This window comes from Caretta caretta, chromosome 1 (assembly GCF_965140235.1).
Source record: "Caretta caretta isolate rCarCar2 chromosome 1, rCarCar1.hap1, whole genome shotgun sequence".
Taxonomy (NCBI): Eukaryota; Metazoa; Chordata; order Testudines; family Cheloniidae; genus Caretta; species Caretta caretta.
The window spans coordinates 160,501,832-160,520,523 of record NC_134206.1 but is presented as its reverse complement, the minus strand read 5'-3'; the positions used below and the strand labels follow the sequence as shown (position 1 = coordinate 160,520,523).

The 18,692-nt window shown below is 41.8% G+C and overlaps 1 protein-coding gene across 2 annotated transcripts in view; it reads right to left on the bottom strand.

Annotated features, from left to right (window-relative positions):
• The window catches only part of DSCAM (DS cell adhesion molecule), a 645,287-nt gene that overhangs the window by 527,046 nt on the left and 99,549 nt on the right, over positions 1-18,692 (bottom strand). For both annotated transcript variants that reach the window (XM_048866321.2, XM_048866302.2), the window contains exon 3: positions 14,297-14,443. In XM_048866321.2, coding sequence (XP_048722278.1) covers positions 14,297-14,443 — 147 coding nt within the window. The remainder of the gene's footprint in view (positions 1-14,296; positions 14,444-18,692) is intronic.

Here is an 18,692-nt window from a genome sequence, read left to right as displayed (position 1 = left end):
TATAATGGATATGGAAAACACGGTAGGCAAAAGTAGCAGAGAATTTTTTAAAAATTAGCAAAGCACCAGAGAATGTACATATTTTGTTCCACTAGGACACGTAAGGGAGATCTTTCTATTTTCCACCCTAAAAATGCTGAGTATTTGGCGTACCACTGCTTGCACTATCTGACCACTTTCTATTCTTTTTCGCTTCTGTTGCAAAGTTCTAAAGTTGTTTTTTGGCAAGGCATATAATTTCCACTTGGGTAGAAATGGTTGGGTTTTTTCATTGAATGTTGTTAAATATCAGCATGGGGTTATTTTCAGACAGAAAATTTTATGAAACACTAATATGTTTATGAAACCAAAAATGTTTGGGGAAAAAAAGGCCATGAAACTCACAAAACCTCTTACTTCACCTCTGTTCCCAGCCTTGCATTCCATATTTAAATATAATATGGTGCAAGTGTAGTTAGTCTTTGATACATTCCTTGTGTTTCACTATATTCTTTTTTCCAACCTCTCCCTCACTCCATTAATTGCTTATGCTTTTTTTATTGCAGGAGTACTGAGGAAGTTGAATGAGACTTCAGATAAATGAATTGCAATAAAAAGATTATTGTAAATCATGCTGCATGCACATATACAAATTATAAGGCGGCTGAATATACAGATCTAAGACTTCACACAGATATTTTGTTTTAAATGAGAAATTTGCTTCAAGGCAAGTTATTTCATTTGTAAGGACAATTTCTTCTTTTTTGCCCTGAATAGTATTTTACATAGTTTAATCCTTTTTTTAAAATGCACATACTATTTTTTACATTTAAAGGGCCGCTGTCACATGAAATCTAACCAATTTTTTAAAACAGGAGATAAAAGTCATTTTGCACCTGGCACCAATTCATTCCATCAAATTATTGTGATAAAAATAAAAACACACAGCAGATTTTCTATTTTCAAATAAATGGTTCTCTTTCTTCTGTGTTGCCTGACTCACACAGAATGCATAAATGCTCAAAGTAAACAGTATAAAAACGAAGAAAAATATTTTTTTCACTGTTATCTCTCAGTGACTGCTTTGAGGGTTACTTGTAACAGTGTAGAAAAACATAACACAGAAATGTGATTTTTATATTGTGTCCCTTTAAATAAACCCCTACATTTTATTATTTATATAAATACCAAGGTGTTTAAAAAAACCCACACAAAAATGACAAGCTCCAAAGAGATTTTTTTCATTACAAATTCAACTTATTCCTTGACTCTGAATACCTTTCTCAGAGTGTGTCTGTAATGTGGTGTCCTCCTTTTGGAAACAGATGTTTAGAAGGAATTTATTTTTTCCACAATGAATATGATCACAAAGAAAAATGCTATAAGTCAATTTTGTTTTCTCTGCTGAAACTGATAATCCCTGAACGGAGTTGTTCTGACCTTCCACAAGTAGCAGGGTGATCGTTCTCAGGGAATTTATGAGTATCACCATCTATTTGAAAAGAAAGCCCATGGATAAAAGAGGAAAATTAATTTGAATGTACAGTGAGAGGGAACATCAAGTGCTGGGCCATTCCCCAAATGGAATTTAGCCAGATTTGATCTCTAGGCACAGAGCCAGAGACAATGTCCTACTGGTTGTACATGCTATATTTTTCAGATGTAGATATTTGTCGTGTGTGGAGCGGGGAGGTGGGAGAGTCTCTTCCTCAAAGCAGGCTGACAGTAGGATTAAAGACCCGGGAGCATTAATCTTATCAGCTGTCCATGTTACCAGACTCAAAACCAGGGCAGTAGTAAAGCTTAAGTTTTTAGGTGGATCATTCCATATATCTTTCTCTAGCAAAACCACTCCAGTGTAATTAAGGTTAAATCCTTTAAAAAAAAAATCTGATTGAACTAAAGTTTATAATCTAAACCACAAAGATCTATTGAAAAGATGAATGTTAATTCATAATTAGTTTCAATCAGCTCATACATTTCACTAGCATCAACCCACTCTCCACAGTGGCCCTCCACCCCAATTTTATTCTTATTATTTTTATTTTTTTAAGTTCCCCATGGTTGCTTCTAACAGTAATCCAGATTTGGAAGTCAAGGCTCAAACACACACATTTAGAAATCAAGGTGACTGATTGTGATTGCCTGTGATATACTATTCAGAACAGCCTACTCAGATGGGGAAGTTGGGCTGGCATTCATGCACAGGTGTGGATTTTTTTCTCCTGAGAGGTCAAAGCTCATACCCCACTGCACTGCTGCAGAAGCGCTCAATTAGACATGAGGACAGTGGCCCACCTGAGACATCAGCAGTGCAGATATGAATTTTTAACTCTTCTGTGCAATGAAGCATCAGGTTTTTTTCAGTCCAATTCACTGCACGAGATGGAAAAATCTTCTCTTTATATCAAGCTAAAATTCTTGTATTAATTATATCAATTTGCATAAAATTCAGATGGAGAAAAATGGCAGAACAGAGAAAGTTAATATACATTTTTCTGAGAACTGAATTTGATTAGTTGGTTTTAAATGGATTCTGAATGTTAGAGGAACATATCGGAATAGACACAGGGCCGTTAAAATAGAAAAAAACAGGTAAGCACAGGAAGAAAGACTGAACTGAGATAGAAAAAAAAATAGTTGCCATAGATATATACCTACATACTTCATTTCATGCACTCATAATTCTCTCTGGCAGCTGCATGATTAATTCAAAGATTTATTGATTTTTTTTTCCTTGCACAATCCTGCTGACCTGCTTTTGTTGACAGGTCTATGTGGATCACACTGCTCTGTCAGTTGAAAGTATGGCATCATGTTGGTCTCCGTGGCCTGGAGTAAACATTTTTACTACTTCAACATAAACAGGATTTGAGTGCATGATAAAAACAAACACCCTTTGTTTCTAACTGGGCAGATATGAACTAGAGAACCAGTAGCCTAAAAAAGCTGAGAAATATACTGAAAGTATAATGCATTTCTTTGTATTAAAATCGTTGTTTAGGGTTTCCCCTACAAGAAAGCCAACAGATTCAATTCTTCTAACAAATCACTAGAAAAAGCAAAGAACATTTGGGACAGTGAAAAAGTTTTAACTGTTATTGTGTATAAATGGGAAGATCAATTATCATCAAGCAAGAGGATAGTGCTTCCCCCAGAAAATTAGGAATAAGTAGTTCTTGTAATTATTGCACAAACCACTAGTTTTAACACAACCTGTATTCCTAAGTAATAACTGATCATCTAAAACTTAGACTGAACAAATTATATCTATCTCTATCTATCTATCTATATCATTGTGGTCTGCATTTTGGAGACCAAAGTGAAGAAACAGAAGAAGAAAAACTGTTCTAATGATATCTTTAGCCAGAGTGAAATCAGAAGGTACTAGATATCTCAACAGAACTGATTTTCTAGTGATCTTTTCAGTTCAACTTTGACTCTCAAGAGGGATGGATGGATCAGAGTAAGCACCTGAATTTTGGTGTGTCTGTCTGTCTGAACCTCTGAACATTTAAAGGTTTATTCATGGCAACAGTACTACGCCCATTAATGGGATTACTTTACTTCAACCAGTTAGACTGGTCAAAGAACTTCACCAGAAAATACTATATTTCAAGCTTAATCAATGTTAATGTCCGTTGTTATGAATTCACTCCATATCAAAATAAAATATAGGTCAGACATCATTGCTAGTGAACGTGTCTACATTTAACCACTTTGAAATCACAGCTAAACCACAAATATATAAACTTGGAAGGATGAGATATTTATCAGCAAATGCCAGTTTCACCATACACTTATAAATCAACACATATATATTTCCACCAATGATAACAGAAATTTACAGATAGACAAAGAAAGAAAAAAAGTGTTTGAGAACTTAAGAGTTTGACTTAAGGATATTTACTTTGTATATTTTGACATATGATGTTCACAATTTATGTTTTAATGGTTATAAAGTTTTAACTTTTTGAAACTCAATGTTTACTGTCATTACATAATAATTATTGACACCTGCTCCCAATAATTTCCCACAATTATGAATATTTAAATAAATAAATAAAATAGGAAAAAATACCCAAAAAATAAACACTGGTATTATTCATTAAAATTATTTAAAAATAAACATCAAATTTTTATAGGACAACAGCTTTATGGTGTAATTGGTTCTGAGAAGCAAGGTATGCTTTCATTAAAATGAATGAGCTGATACGTCAATTTCATCCCTTCATATCAAATCCAACAGTGATCACAGAATGTTTTTCTCAGGTCAGTTTCAGAATTTTTTTGGAATCATCTTGGAAACCTAGAGGATCCTCAGTATCTATTCACCAGTATATATAAAAATATGTAAATATCTAGGAGGGTAACAAGATCCAGAAGCAGCTAACAGCATGAGATTTAAAAAAAAACTGCTATGATCACTATTTTTGATAGAATTGCAAAGTTAGGGCTAGATCCACACAGATGAACAACCAGTCCGCATCCGTATTACACATCATGGGATTGGGGCTCGAATGAGTAGAGCCCATGCAGAAATTATAGGCTTGGACAGTATCTCACATTCACAAATTAAAGGCTTGGACAGTGCCTTGAACACATAAGCAAAGTCATATGGATCAAAAACTCTCTGAGGAATTGTAAATAAAGAGCAATAATAAAATTCACTGTGTCTGGTACAGGAAAGGAGTCCAGTGAGCGACTGAAGTTTAATAGACCATTCTATCTTAATTAATATCTTTAATAAAGATCCAGTGGAGGGGAAGGATAAATATCATGTTAATTAAGAGTGCAGAATATTTGGCAGTGTTATGAACTCCAGAAAGCAGATAGATATAATGAGAGACAGAATTGCAAGAATAATCTGGCAGGCAATAATATATGATTTAACCTGGAAAAATACAGATAAACTCAGGTACGTCTGGGGGAAAATAATCCAATGCATAGATATCAAATTAAATATTAGTGTACAAAATAATAAGACAGCCCAAAAAAATCAAAACCAAAAACCAATATAGTTTGGCGCTCACGTCTCGTAACGTGATGTTTTGCGCAACAGGCCACCAGGCCTGTGCTGAGCTCCATGAAGGGTTCTCCCATATATACTATACTGCAGCATTGCCATAGGCCATATATTAGAATCATCATGCAATAGTCTGAGAAGGTGAAAGCACCTTTCTTTGTGGCACAGGCCAGGCCCTAGAACATGGTGCTACTTTCAGGGACCTTCAGTACCAGAAAGATGTGGACAAAACTGGAAGGAGAACCTCAAGAGAAACAAAATTGATTAAGGACTGAAAGGACTCAGTCATTTGGAAAAACTAATTATTATGTATATATTTATATTTGGTGAGGCTATAATGACTAGGGAGTGTGGCGTGTAATTGTCTATTAATATTCCAAGGATGGTGATGCAATAAAGGGAGAGAGGTTGTAACCAGGAGGAATGGGATTAAATTAGAAAGAGATTGAGTGTCAGGAAAAGCTTCCTAATATTTGAAGACCTGACCCAGGAAGAAGCTCCTCACTATTTCTCCTTTCCCACTTGAGGAAGGAAGGAAGGAAGGAAGGAAGGAAGGAAGGAAGGAAGGAAGGAAGGGCAGTGCCCCTTCTCCTCTCCAAGGTACCCATGCCACTTCTGCTTCCCCTCCTTTTGTGCAAGATCCCTCCCCTGGAGAGGTTTGAATCCTGTCAATACTCCTCACCTTTAAAAGGAAAAAAAAAGGCTGTGGAAGAAAGAGGGAAGAGATGGGATGAAGAGATTTAAATGAAGGAGAAAGAAAAATAAAAAATGCCACTTGCTTCCTAGGCACTCTTCAGTATGGACATGCCAACAGTACCTTCACCAGCTATGTTCTTTCCACTTACTGTAGTACAAATAAAGTAACCAAAGGCGGGGCAGATTTCTGCTCCCTGGATTTTTGGTACATCCCTTTCTGATATATCCCTTGCCCCCTGCTCCAACCTCCCACAGGCATCCATCCACATTCTTAATACTAAAAGGATGAAGGGGCTGGGGGTGAAAAGTCTGAAAGGTCCAACTGTTATCTAGAAAGAAAATAACTGTGCTACTTATGTCCACTCCATCTGCAGCCACTCTAGGAAACACAAAACAGAACTCTGCTCCCAACTCAACTCTTGCACATATGCTCTGCAATGCTAGCTCGACAGCAAAAAATTGGATACAATTAACTTAGGCTTGAATAGAGACTGGGAATGGATGGGTCATTACACAAAGTAAAACTATTTCCCCTTGTTTATTCCCCCCCACGCCACTGTTCCTCAGACATTCTTGTCAACTGCTGGAAATGGCCCACCTTGATTATCACTACAAAAGGTTCCATACACACACCCCGCTCTCCTGCTCATTATAGCTCACCTTAAGTGATCACTCTGGTTACAGTGTGTATGGTAACACCCCTTGTTTCATGTTCTCTATGCATATAAATCTCCCCACTGTATTTTCCACTGAATGCAGCCGATGAAGTGAGCTGTAGCCCATGAAAGCTTATGCTCAAATAAATTTGTTAGTCTCTAAGGTGCCACAAGTCGTCCTCTTCTATTCACTATCCATGACCTTAAATCCAATGAACCCTCTTTCCCTTTGTCTACATTATCAAAACATGATTAGATGACTGTGGATCTGGTGCTACCCCCTAGCATCCCTCCAAACATCACCCTGTCAGAGGACCAGAACCAAAATCCATTGACGTAAACAGATTTCAGAGTGGTTAGTCTGTATCAGCAAAAACAATGAGGAGTCCTTGTGGCACTTCAGAGACTAAGAAATTTATTTGGGCATAAGCTTTCAAAACTTATGCCCAAATAAATTTCTTAGTCTCTAAGGTGCCACAAGGACTCCTCGTTGGTTTTGTTGAAGTAAACAGAGAAACTCCCATTGACTTCAGTGAACTTTAGACCAGGCCCAGAATGCACAGAAACAGAACGCTGTCTCACTCCTAAAGAAGAAGAATTTTCCCTGGGAAAAAAAGTCAGAATATTTAAAGTGTATCCCTTATTTGCAAGTCAACAAAATCCAAGTTAAAAGTCATGCCATACAACTGACCTCCAGATCATGAAGGTTTTCACAGAGAAGCTGAGAGGGACTGTGGAAGAGTCCCAAAAACTCATTGCCCTAGGAAACTTCAGGCCCATGGAGGTGACACATCTGATACAATGGTCCAAAATTTTCTATGCACCTATAGATCATGAATCGCCTGACCAACACATGTAATTGCTCACACCGTAATCTAAAAGTGGATATAGGAGACAGAAGTTCCTCTCTATCTTGATCGGATCACTAACCCCTCCAATCAGACATCATAACCCAAATTCACAAACAGGAAACCTTAGTCATCACGGTCTGTCCTCAATGACTAACAGATCCAGTTAAATTCCAAGGCTTCCTTATGAACACCATAGCCAACTCATAGACCAAGGAGAGGAAAGTCTGGTGAGACATTATTCCTCCCTGTGTCCAATACTATTGACACACTTGTATCTAAACATATCCTCCCCTACCCACAGTTTAGCATGGTTCTCAGATGATCAGACTCTGATACAATGTAATGGAAAATATAGATGGAATAGATACTGTACATCAGTCAGTGGGAAGATTCTCCCATAAATGGGGGAAACAACATTTATGTAGTTCAGTTTTAGCTGACTCAAGCAGTCACAGGAGAACATAACACAAACTTGCATTGGCAGGAGAGGTATACAAAACCTAATAGATCCTTCCCATCTCTAATTTCTATCATGTGGTACTCCCCTCTTTAAAATCTGCTACCAAATGTAGAAAAAGTTGCAAATGCAATGACCAGGCATTTCTTAAATAATGCAGTAAGTTACTTTTCCCTAATGGTTCCTTAGGAAAATAACGTTGTTGAAAGATGATGTCTGTCTGTATCTGTACAAGTTCCTGACTCCCACCCCCACCCCTCTCTCCTGCTGGTATTAGCTCATCTTAAGTGATCACTCTCATTTCAGGGTGTATGGCAACACCCATTGTTTCACGTTCTCTGTGTATATAAAATCTCCCCACTGTGTTTTCCACTGAATGCATCCGATGTAGTGAGCTGTAGCTCACGAAAGCTTATGCTCAAATAAATGTGTTAGTCTCTAAGGTGCCACAAGTCCTCCTGTTCTTTTTGTTGAAAGAGAAAGCTAAGAAGCAATCTCAGTTTTAGAAATGAGTGAGCTCTACAAGTCTGCAAGAAGTTTGGAAAACACATTGCTGCTGCAGCAAATTTAAAGTCCAATCCTGAAAAATGCTGAGCATCTGTACTTCCTATTAACATCACTAGCAATCAACAGAAGTTGCAGGTGCTCAGCAACTCTCAAAATCATTCCCTGAAAAAAAGAAAAAGGAGTCACCTGGCTGTGGCATTTTTCTGTGTAGTATTACAATTTAAAAGAGTATTTTAATTCCTTAGCTGCATTATTGATATTACATTAGATTATTCAAAAACTCGACATACGTTTAAACCTCTTTTACTGTCACCATCAGGTCTAGCAATTTAGATTTTTATTCTGTTCAACTTGGAGAATGAAAAATCTTAGAGCTAGAGCATTTGAAATGATGTTATAAGGCTGTTGATTGTTAGATAGAATTTTGGATGCATTCAAATCTGGATCTCATCTTTGCATGTGGGACCACTGACAATATTTCTAAAGGACTATAATTTATATAGAAAATTATCTACATTCATGAATAATATTAATTAGAAAATTTAACCCATTTTAGCCATGCAGAGCTATTAAGGAGAAAAATTATCTCTCCAAGGACTTTGAGATGCTGCCATAATCTCCAGATATAAGTACAGATGAAAACTTTAGTTCTGTCTCTTAGATACTACTATGTGGTAACTACTGGCAAACAGGACTGCTGAACATCAATCACTGCAATTCATAGAACTCTTGGTGGAAAGAGATCCAAGAACCCATGGAGCCTTCTAAAGTTAAGACTTAAAGAATATGGTATAAATTATGCAATTCATTACATTAAATGCAGGTCATTGTGCCTCAGTGACACATTCTCAAGCCTTGGTCCGCTGTGTCTAATTTATGGCCCATGGAAAGTACAGAGGCTCAAAGACTCAACAGCTGTCATCCTCATGTCAATAAAAGCCCTTCAGAGACTTGTTTACCTTTCATATTTCTATACCTTTCATTCAAAGCTGCTAATCTTTCACTGCTAATTAAATCCCCATCGTGCACAATTAATACTGTCCCTCTTCTTTTTCTACCTTTTTTAAGGCATCATATTTTTCACACAACTCAGATCCTTACAAGGTTCGTTATTATACAGGAAAAATGGGGGAATTTACGCAGGAGGGTCCATGCAGCTCTTGTTAACCTCATTGTTAGTTACCAGCAGTCCTGTGCATTACATCTTTATTACACACTAGAGTTCCTATGGACAGCTTTCTGCTCTCAGATAACTTCAGTGGGACCTCCTTATGCACAACCAAAAGCAGAATCTAGCCAATAGATTATAAAGTGAGAGATGTCTAGCATGTTGCATTATTATGAAACCAACAAGGCTCCTACTGTCTGAGCTAAGACATATTTCTTAAGTTTTCTTCTAAAAAACTAGATTTTGGAACATATAATGAGCAGCAATGCTTTCAAAAGCAAGCAAGCAAGCAGATAGATGGTTTGACACAGAAAAAAGGACTGTGTAATAGTGCAGCATCTGAAACAAGGATTGTGGCTCATTTGCAAGTCCCTTTATTCTAAAATTCAGGATGGGGACTCCATATATTTAAGTATCTGAAACGTTTACTCTAGATTATATCTGAAAGGATTGTATGCAAGTGTAACTAATTCAAAAGTAAAGTGACAGGTTTCAGAGTAGCAGCCGTGTTAGTCTGTATCCACAAAAAGAAAAGGAGGACTTGTGGCACCTTAGAGACTAAGCAAAAATCACTATTCTATAACTAGAACGTGCAGCACCTGTTAGGGTGCTGGCTTGTTTAACATTTTTAGGAAGTCTCACACTTCCCTCCATGGGTCTATGCTTGCTGTCTTACTTGTGTGTTCTTCAACAGATAATCCTTATGGGAGACTTTATTTTCAACTTTCTCTCTTTTACCATACTGTATACTTAGTTTTATCCCCCTGTTTCCATGGCATTTTGTCTAATACAGTTTGTGATAATCTCCAGTAAATATACATCCCTAGCAGATTCCTTGTAGAGGTTTCTGTTCATTTTAACTTTCCTTTCCGATAACATCCGCTACTCACTGATAATCAGCCACATTTCTCTTTTAATCCTATCCTGCCACTAATGTTCTCATATTAAATTGTCAGATGCAAAAACATACTATTGCATATTTCTTATCAACACTTCACAAAAGTTGATCAGAGACATATGGGAAAGTTGTTCTCATATTTGATACCTATGTTAGTATACATTTTCCCTCAAAATATTGATCACTAGTGGAAGACAAATCAATAATCCTGTTATGTCTTAGCATCCTATTCATCAGCACTGGGAATCCGAGACTTTGAGGTTAATCACTATCCACCATTTGAGTTCATGGCAATATTATTGTTGCATTGATCATGGAGAGAAATAGATGCAATTGTCTCACAAAAGACACCACTTTTTAAAAAGTTAGCACTGCTGCTAAAGTACTGTGATAGTAAACAGCAAACCCTACAATCATTCTAGTTAAACTGGACTGATGTTCCCTGCCTCCCTTTAACACTGGAACTGAGGCATTCATCAGAACAACTGTAATTAAACATAGACTTTATATTTAATCTGTACTGTGACCACCTCAGGAATCAGATTTTCTAAATTATTTTACATGATATGGCAAGATACGCTAAACCACCTTTTAAGGAGCATCAGTTTTAATGGATAGTTTTTACTTGCATTGTCAGTGCACATGAATTTTTTTTCAGATATACTATTGTAGGATCAAGGCCATGATAAATGTATTAAGGCTTCATTTTTAATGGCTTGCTGTACGGTTTCTAAAACAAATAAGTTTCAGATGTAATGGCTTATTAGGGCAACCCACCCTATCCAGCTCATGGAAATGCAGTTCCGCCCTTTGTTTCTTCCAGGGACATAGCCAGGCTGGACTTAATGGAGGAACAAGCCACAGAGAGGAATGAATGGTGATACTGTACTGCTCTCCATGTATACAAGGATGCTTTGGGATGAGAAGATGATTTTTAATGGATGCAGCTTCATCAATTAAAAAAGTAAAAATTCCTATGAGAAAAAATGTTTAGGTCTGGTGGATCAGTAAAGGACCATTATTATGTTCCTACATAAGGACGGCCATACTGGGTCAGACCAAAGGTCCATCTAGCCCAGTATCCTGTCTTCCGACAGTGGCCAATGCCAGGTGCCCCTGGGGGAATGAACAGAACAGGTCATCCCCCGTCGCCCATTCCCAGCTTCTGGCAAACAGAGGCCAGGGACACCATCCCTTCCCATCCTGGCTAATAGCCATTCATGGACCTATCCTCCATGAATGTATCTAGTTCTTTCCTGAACCCTGTTATAGTCTTGGCCTTCACAACATCCTCTGGCAAGGAGTTCCACAGGTTGACTATGCATTGTGTGAAAAAAAGACTTCCTTTTGTTTGTTTTAAACCTGCTGCCTATTAATTTCATTGGATGCTCCCTAGCTTTTGTGTTATGAAAAGGAGTAAATAACACTTCCTTATTTACTTTCTCCACACCAGTCATGATTTTATAGACCTCTATCATATCTTCCCTTAGTTATCTCTTTTCTAAACGGAAAAGTCCCAGTCTTATTAATAAAAAGAAAAGGAGTACTTGTGGCACCTTAGAGACTAACAAATTTATTTGAGCATAAGCTTTCGTGAGCTACAGCTCACTTCATCGGATGCATACTGTGGAAAGTTTAGAAGATCTTATTATATACACACAAAGCATGAAAAAATACCTCTTCCCACCCCACTCTCCTGCTGGTAATAGCTTATCTAAAGTGATCACTCTGCTTACAATGACAGGTTTCAGAGTAACAGCCGTGTTAGTCTGTATTCGCATCCGATGAAGTGAGCTGTAGCTCACGAAAGCTTATGCTCAAATAAATTGGTTAGTCTCTAAGGTGCCACAAGTACTCCTTTTCTTTCTCCTTACAATGTGTATGATAATCAAGTTGGGCCATTTCCAACCCAAATCCAGGTTTTCTCAACCCCCCGCTCCCCCCCCCACACACACACTCACTCTCCTGCTGGTAATAGCTTCTCCAAAGTGACCACTCTCCTTACATGCTGGAAATGGCCCAACTTGATTATCATACACATTGTAAGGAGAGTGATCACTTTAGATAAGCTATTACCAGCAGGAGAGTGGGGTGGGAGGAGGTATTTTTTCATGTTCCAATAGGGTGGAATCAGGCTGTGAGGAGACAAGTCATGTTGTGGTAATTTTTCAAGATGTTCTGAATTGATAATGGAGAATGAAGGAACTTTTAATATTACATTATCTAATTTAAAGACTATTTTAAGATTAAGAGAAATTAATCAGAAACCCATGTAATTATATGTTTGGTCATTTTAATTGTATTACATATTCTTTTAACAGGTTACAATAATAATAAAAAAGATATTTGTAACAGTTAATGGCTCAATCCTGTTCTTTAATGCCTGAGCGCAAATCACATCATCATGTCAACTGCTGTGCTGTATCTGCGATCCCGAAGTCCCAACTACTATAAGTGGATCTGTGGAGACAGGTCCTTGTGTTCAAGGGGGGTCTGCATGGGTGCAGGTTTCTACCCATGAAGATCAGATCGTTGGATCACAGCCCACATAGAACAGACTAAAGTGGATTTAGTACACTTAAAACTATACTGATATCTGTGGACAAGGTGACTGATCACTTAAAAATACTACATTTCTGTACCAAACAAGTCTATTTTCATATTGTCCCAAAAATATCTAAGAAGCGACAAAACCATTTAAGCAATAGATTTGCCAGAGACAGGAAGTCAAGTTTAGAACACAAGGTATATAGAAACAAAGAATTCCATTTCTATCAGCACCACATTTATCCAAAACAGAGGGGTGGTTAACCTAGTGGAGGAACTTACAATCTTTAACTCATTTCAGCATATACTGTAGCATAGTATAAACACATTCTTAATAATACAATGCACTGACATTTAGCTCTGATTATTGTCCCCTTGCTGCAATACTCAACAGCTGTACTTTCACATCCTGTGCATGTACCTCATTTACTTGAGCATATAATAGCAGATGTTTATGTTTAACCACATAATACACATTTCAGTTGTAGTACAGCAACATGCACTTTCCATACGATACAGTCTGTATACAGAATATATTGTTCTATGGATTTCTTACATACTATTATATTATATATTATATTATATATATTATAGAAAATGTTGGATTGCTACAGTGAAATCCTGGCTCCCCTGAAGTCAATGGTAGGGCTCCCACCATTGACTTCAACGGGGCCAGGATTTCACTCCTAGACCTCAGTTTGGGAGGTTAAATCAGGTTAATGGGATTTTTTTTAAAGGGATCTTTGCTGCCTCTATACATACTTTCAGTACATACTGTAGGTGTTTTGTGGAGCCCTAACTAGATAATTCAATTATTTGCATGACAGTTTGCAGTTTTCCAATGGCAAAGTAATTTTTCTTTATACACAGCAGTGCAGATAGTTCTTTTTATAAACATACAGTTTAACTTCAATATATGCATAAATATATTTGGCATCCATCAAAGATTTTATTATATTATGTCTGTGGATAGTATATAAGCTTTCACACTGTGAAAGCTTCCAAATATTGTCTATAGGCATACCTGGTACAAAAATATTATTGAAATATAGGAGTCAATCGCACATATCATTTAAAACAACCAAAATAAATGTAACACAAGATTTCTTTTACTCCATAACTAACTTCACCACTAGAAAACCCAATCACAACCCAACAAATAGATTATGACACTCAAAACAAAAAAATTCTATGGCAAACAGAATTTCCTTTAAAAAAAAAAAACATCAAGTCAACACTATGCCACAATGCCAAGAAATTCTGATTTCATGTCTGGAATAAAACAAAAGACATGTTAATTCCCCTGGGAGGAAGCTAAAAAAAGCCAGAGCTGTCTCAAAGCTTCAAGTCACACCTAATCACGAGGATGCATCAGAGCTACATGTGCTATACATTAATTACAGTGGAAAGATGAAATATCATTCAGCTATAATCAACACAAAGGAACCATTGAGCATTATGGAAAACACAGAAACCATATCCAATAGGGAAAGAAAGCCATTAAAGCCTACCTGAGACAAGTGAGACTGTGTCTTTCTCCCAAGAGACAACAGTGATGTATGCCTCCACAGAGGAGGGGATAATGCACTTGAAGACCGCTACATTGCCTCTCATGGCTTTCTGGTCCTCCACACGAACTGTGTAGGGTTCCCGTAAAACTAAAATGGAAGAATAGTGAGTTTTTGTTAATGAGGGAGATGGTAAAGCCAATGTAGAATTAAATAGAAAGAAGTCCTGTCTGGAAAGGCAGATGGGTATCATTTTCCCAAGGACTGAATGTAGACAACACATTTCCTCAACCTTTATAAAGGAAATCAGAAGATGAGCTCATGCCCATCAGCCCTTTCACTTTCACATGTCTTACAGCAGGCTTAGTCAAAGCCACAAACCCAAAATGTTGGGATCGTGCCCTGCTGCAGTTCTTGCATTGGTCTTTCACAATTCACCCAGGATAAAGACAAATTAGGCAGGCAAGTAAAATATTATTAGACTTTCTTCATCCTAACGGCAAGGGTAAGAAAGTAAATTTTGTGTCTTGGCTGGTAAATCTGAAATAAATTTACACTGCTGATCTGAAGGGTCTCCCTGAAAAAACTCCAAGATCCTCTTGCTTACTCCAATACTATACTATACGCCATCACATTTCAATGTTCATCCTCCAGTTAATTCATGGTGTAAGGGGAAAATCATTTTCCAAGAGAAACAGTCTCCACATGTGTGACAGGTTTCAGTCGGTCCTCCGAGCCCCTAGGGGCGATGGAGAGCTATGATCCCACTGGCAGGCCTCAGTCACACCTTTCGGGCACTGGGGAATTAGCGGGGAAGGTGTGCCGGCCGGAGTCTGCAGCGTGCCCCTCAGGCAGGGGAGGGCCGGCATGAGGCTGTAGCGCGCCCCTCAGGCAGGGGAGCGCTGGGGTAGGGGAACTCAGACCCATCCGACTCCACTGCGTTCCAGCCCCTGGGCCCGGTCAGTGGCGGGAGGCAAAGGTCCTGCCGCTTGGTCAGCAGGGCCATCCGCGCCCGCTGACCAAACACACCCACCACACGATGCCGTTCTGCCCCTGGGCTACTTCCTACCCGGTCCATTCTCTGGGAAACAGCTTCCGACTGAGGTAAACAATCGGGTGTTCCTCCCCCTCCACCTCCTGCGAGAGGACCGCCCCAAGCCCGACGCCTGAGGCATCAGTCTGAACAATAAAGTCACGATGAAAGTCAGGGCTGAAGAGTATTGGATCGCTACACAGCCATTCTTTGATGGTTCGAAAGGCCGTCTCGCACTCATCAGACCAATGCATCCGGCGGGGACTGTCCTTGGTCAAGAGCTCCGTTAGCGGGGCCGTAATGCTTACGAAGTGGGGTACAAACTGCCGGTAATAACCAGCTAAGCCCAAAAATTGACGCACTTGCCTCTTCGTGGTCGGCACCGGACATTCCTGGAGTGCTTGGACTTTCCCGATGAGGGGGCGGACCTGTCCCCGGCCCAAGGTGTACCCCAGGTAAGTGGTTTCCTCTCACCCGATTCGGCATTTTTTTGGATTGGCCGTAAGCCCGGCTGCACGGAGGTCCCGGAGGACTGCCGCTACTTGGTTAAGATGTTCCTCCCAGTTATTGCCATAGATGAGCACATCGTCCAGGTAGGCCGCAGCGTACCTCGTGTGGGGTTGCATCACCCAGTCCATCAAATGCTGGAAGGTTGCCGGGGCCCCATGTAGGCCAAAAGGCATCCGGGTGAAATGGTATAACCCTGAAGGGGTGGCAAACGTGGTCTTCTCCTTGGACCTGGGATCCAAGGGGATCTGCCAGTACCCTTTAGTGAGATCTAAAGTGGTGATATAACAGGCCTCCCCAAGCCAGTCGAGGAGCTCATCGACGTGGGGCTTCGGGTAGGCGTCAAATTTTGAGATGGCGTTTACCCTCCTGAAGTCAATGCAAAACCGCCGGCTCCCATCTGGCTTTGGTATGAGGACGACGGGGCTCCGCCACTCGCTCTGGGAGTCCTCAATAACACCCAGCTCCAACATCGCCTGGACTTCTTCCTCTATGGCCTCCCGCATTCGCCTAGGCAATGGCCGGGTTGTCTCTCGGACCACCACCCCGGGTTCCGTCTGGATCACATGGTAGGTGAGCGTAGTCCGCCCAGGTTTCGTGGTGAACATCTTAGGGAATGCCCTTACTAAGCAGAGTGCCTGTTCTTGCTGCTCGACGGTGAGTGTCTCTGCAAGCTGGGGCTCACCATTTTCCGACTCCTCGGGCGGTTGGGACCCAGTTCCGGTTCGGGGGGATATGGGGCAATGAGGAGCCCTTCCCGGTCCTGCCAGGGTTTTAAGAGGTTTACATGATAAATCTGTTTTTCCTTATGGCGGCCAGGTTGCCGAATCTCATAGGTTACTGGCCCTACCTGGCGGAGGACCTCATACGGACCCTGCCAGCGGGCAAAAAGCTTTGATTCCTCTGAGGGGAGCAGGAGGAGTACTCGGTCCCCTGGCCCAAATGATCGAGCCTGGGTGCCCCGATTGTAGTGCTGCTCCTGGACTCTTTGGGCGATGTTTAAGTTCTCCCTCGCAAGCTCGCCCGCCCGTGCCAACCGCCCCTGCAGTTGTAAGATGTATTGCAAGAGACCCTGTGTTGCGGACGGGTTGTGTTCCCAAGTCTCCCTCAAGAGGTCCAACACCCCGCGGGGTCGCCACCCATAGAGGAGCTCAAACGGGGAGAACTTCGTGGACGCCTGTGGGACTTCTCAAATTGCCAGTAGCAAAGGAGGGAGCAGCTGGTCCCACTGGCGGAGGTCCTGGATGGGGAAACGCCACAACATTCCCTTCAGGGTCCGGTTAAACCGTTTGACTAGTCCGTCAGTCTGGGGATGGTAGACCGAGGTCTGCAATTTCTTAATCCCCAATAGGGCACATACCTGGCGGAACAGCTTAGACGTGAAGTTGTTCCCTTGATCAGTTAGTATCTCCCGTGGAAGGCCCACCCTTGCGAAGATCTTCACGAGCTCCGCTGCGATAGTGCGGGCGCTGATACTTCTTAAGGGGACGGCCTCAGGGAAGCGGGTGCCGTAGTCCATCAGGATGAGGATGTATTGATGGCCCGCCTTACTTTTTGGAAAAGGCCCGACCAGGTCCATTGCTACTCGCTCAAATGGTACACCTACGACTGGTAACGGGACCAGGGGGGCCTTCCGTACCCCTGCCGGGGCTGCATGCTGGCAGTCCGGGCACGACGCACAGTAATCCTTCACCTCACGGTGGACGCCAAGCCAGAAGAACCTGGCCAGGACCCTGGCCCCGGTTTTTTCCTGCCCTAAATGGCCGGCAGCCGTGATGTCATGTGCAAGCTTCAGGACAGCCCGACGATGAATGCGGGGGATCACGAGTTGGATCCGGACCTCTTGGGTCTGGGGGTCTCGGTCAAGGCGGTAGAGCCGCTCGTGGTTGAGTTCAAACCGGGGCCATTGGGTGGTGCGCCGCGCCTCCACGACCTCACCATCCACCCGGGCCAGCTGCTCATAGGCAAACCGGAGTGTAGGGTCCTCCCTTTGATCCCGGCTAAAGTCCACCAGGTCAGGAGGGGGACCAGCCATTTCCAGGCCATCCGGTGCTGGGGTGGGACCCGGGTCAGCTCCAGGGTCGGAGCTCGAGTCAGGTCCTGTCTTCCTCTCAGGCGGGGCTCCCTCGAACGCCTCTTTGGTGGGTAGGGAATGGAGCACCCCGATGAAGTCTGGCCTGTCACGGCCCAGGATCACGGGATAGGTAAGGGATGACGCCACCGCCACATTCATTAACTGAGTTGCTCCGTTCACCGTGATGGGGACCCGAACCGTGGGGTACGATTTTACGTCTCCATGGATGCACTGAATCCGTACTTCCCCAATGGTCCGCTTGGTGTCCGAGAAGAGCGCCTGGCAGACGACAGTCTGCCCACAGCCCGAATCAACTAGACCCACCACAGGGACCCCAGCAACTTCCATGGGAGCTGTCAGTTTGGCCACGGAGGGCAGACGGGCCCGTCGCTCCCCGGCGTACACCACGCCAAAGTTGCAGTCCATTGCAGGACAGCCCCGTTGCAGATGACCATGCTCGCCACATCGGAAACAAGGTCCTACCTCTGGGCGCGCCGGCCGCATGGGAGCACCAGTGGGGCTGCAGAGTGGACGGGGGTCCAGTGGTCGGGTTAAGTGTCCAGGGCCGGAGAGTGGCATGGACTCGAGGCGTTGGGAAAACTCGGCCCTGCTGCCATCTGGTCGTCGGGTGCGGTGGGGTGCGTTGGTTTGGGAGGTGGGCCCCCTCTGTTCAAGTTTTTGTGCGTTGGGTCCAGGGTTTGGGGGGCGGGCGGCCGGTCCTGTCGCGGCCTCTGCCTCGAGGAAGTCCTCCATAAGCGCGACGGCCGTGCTCAGACTTTGTGGCC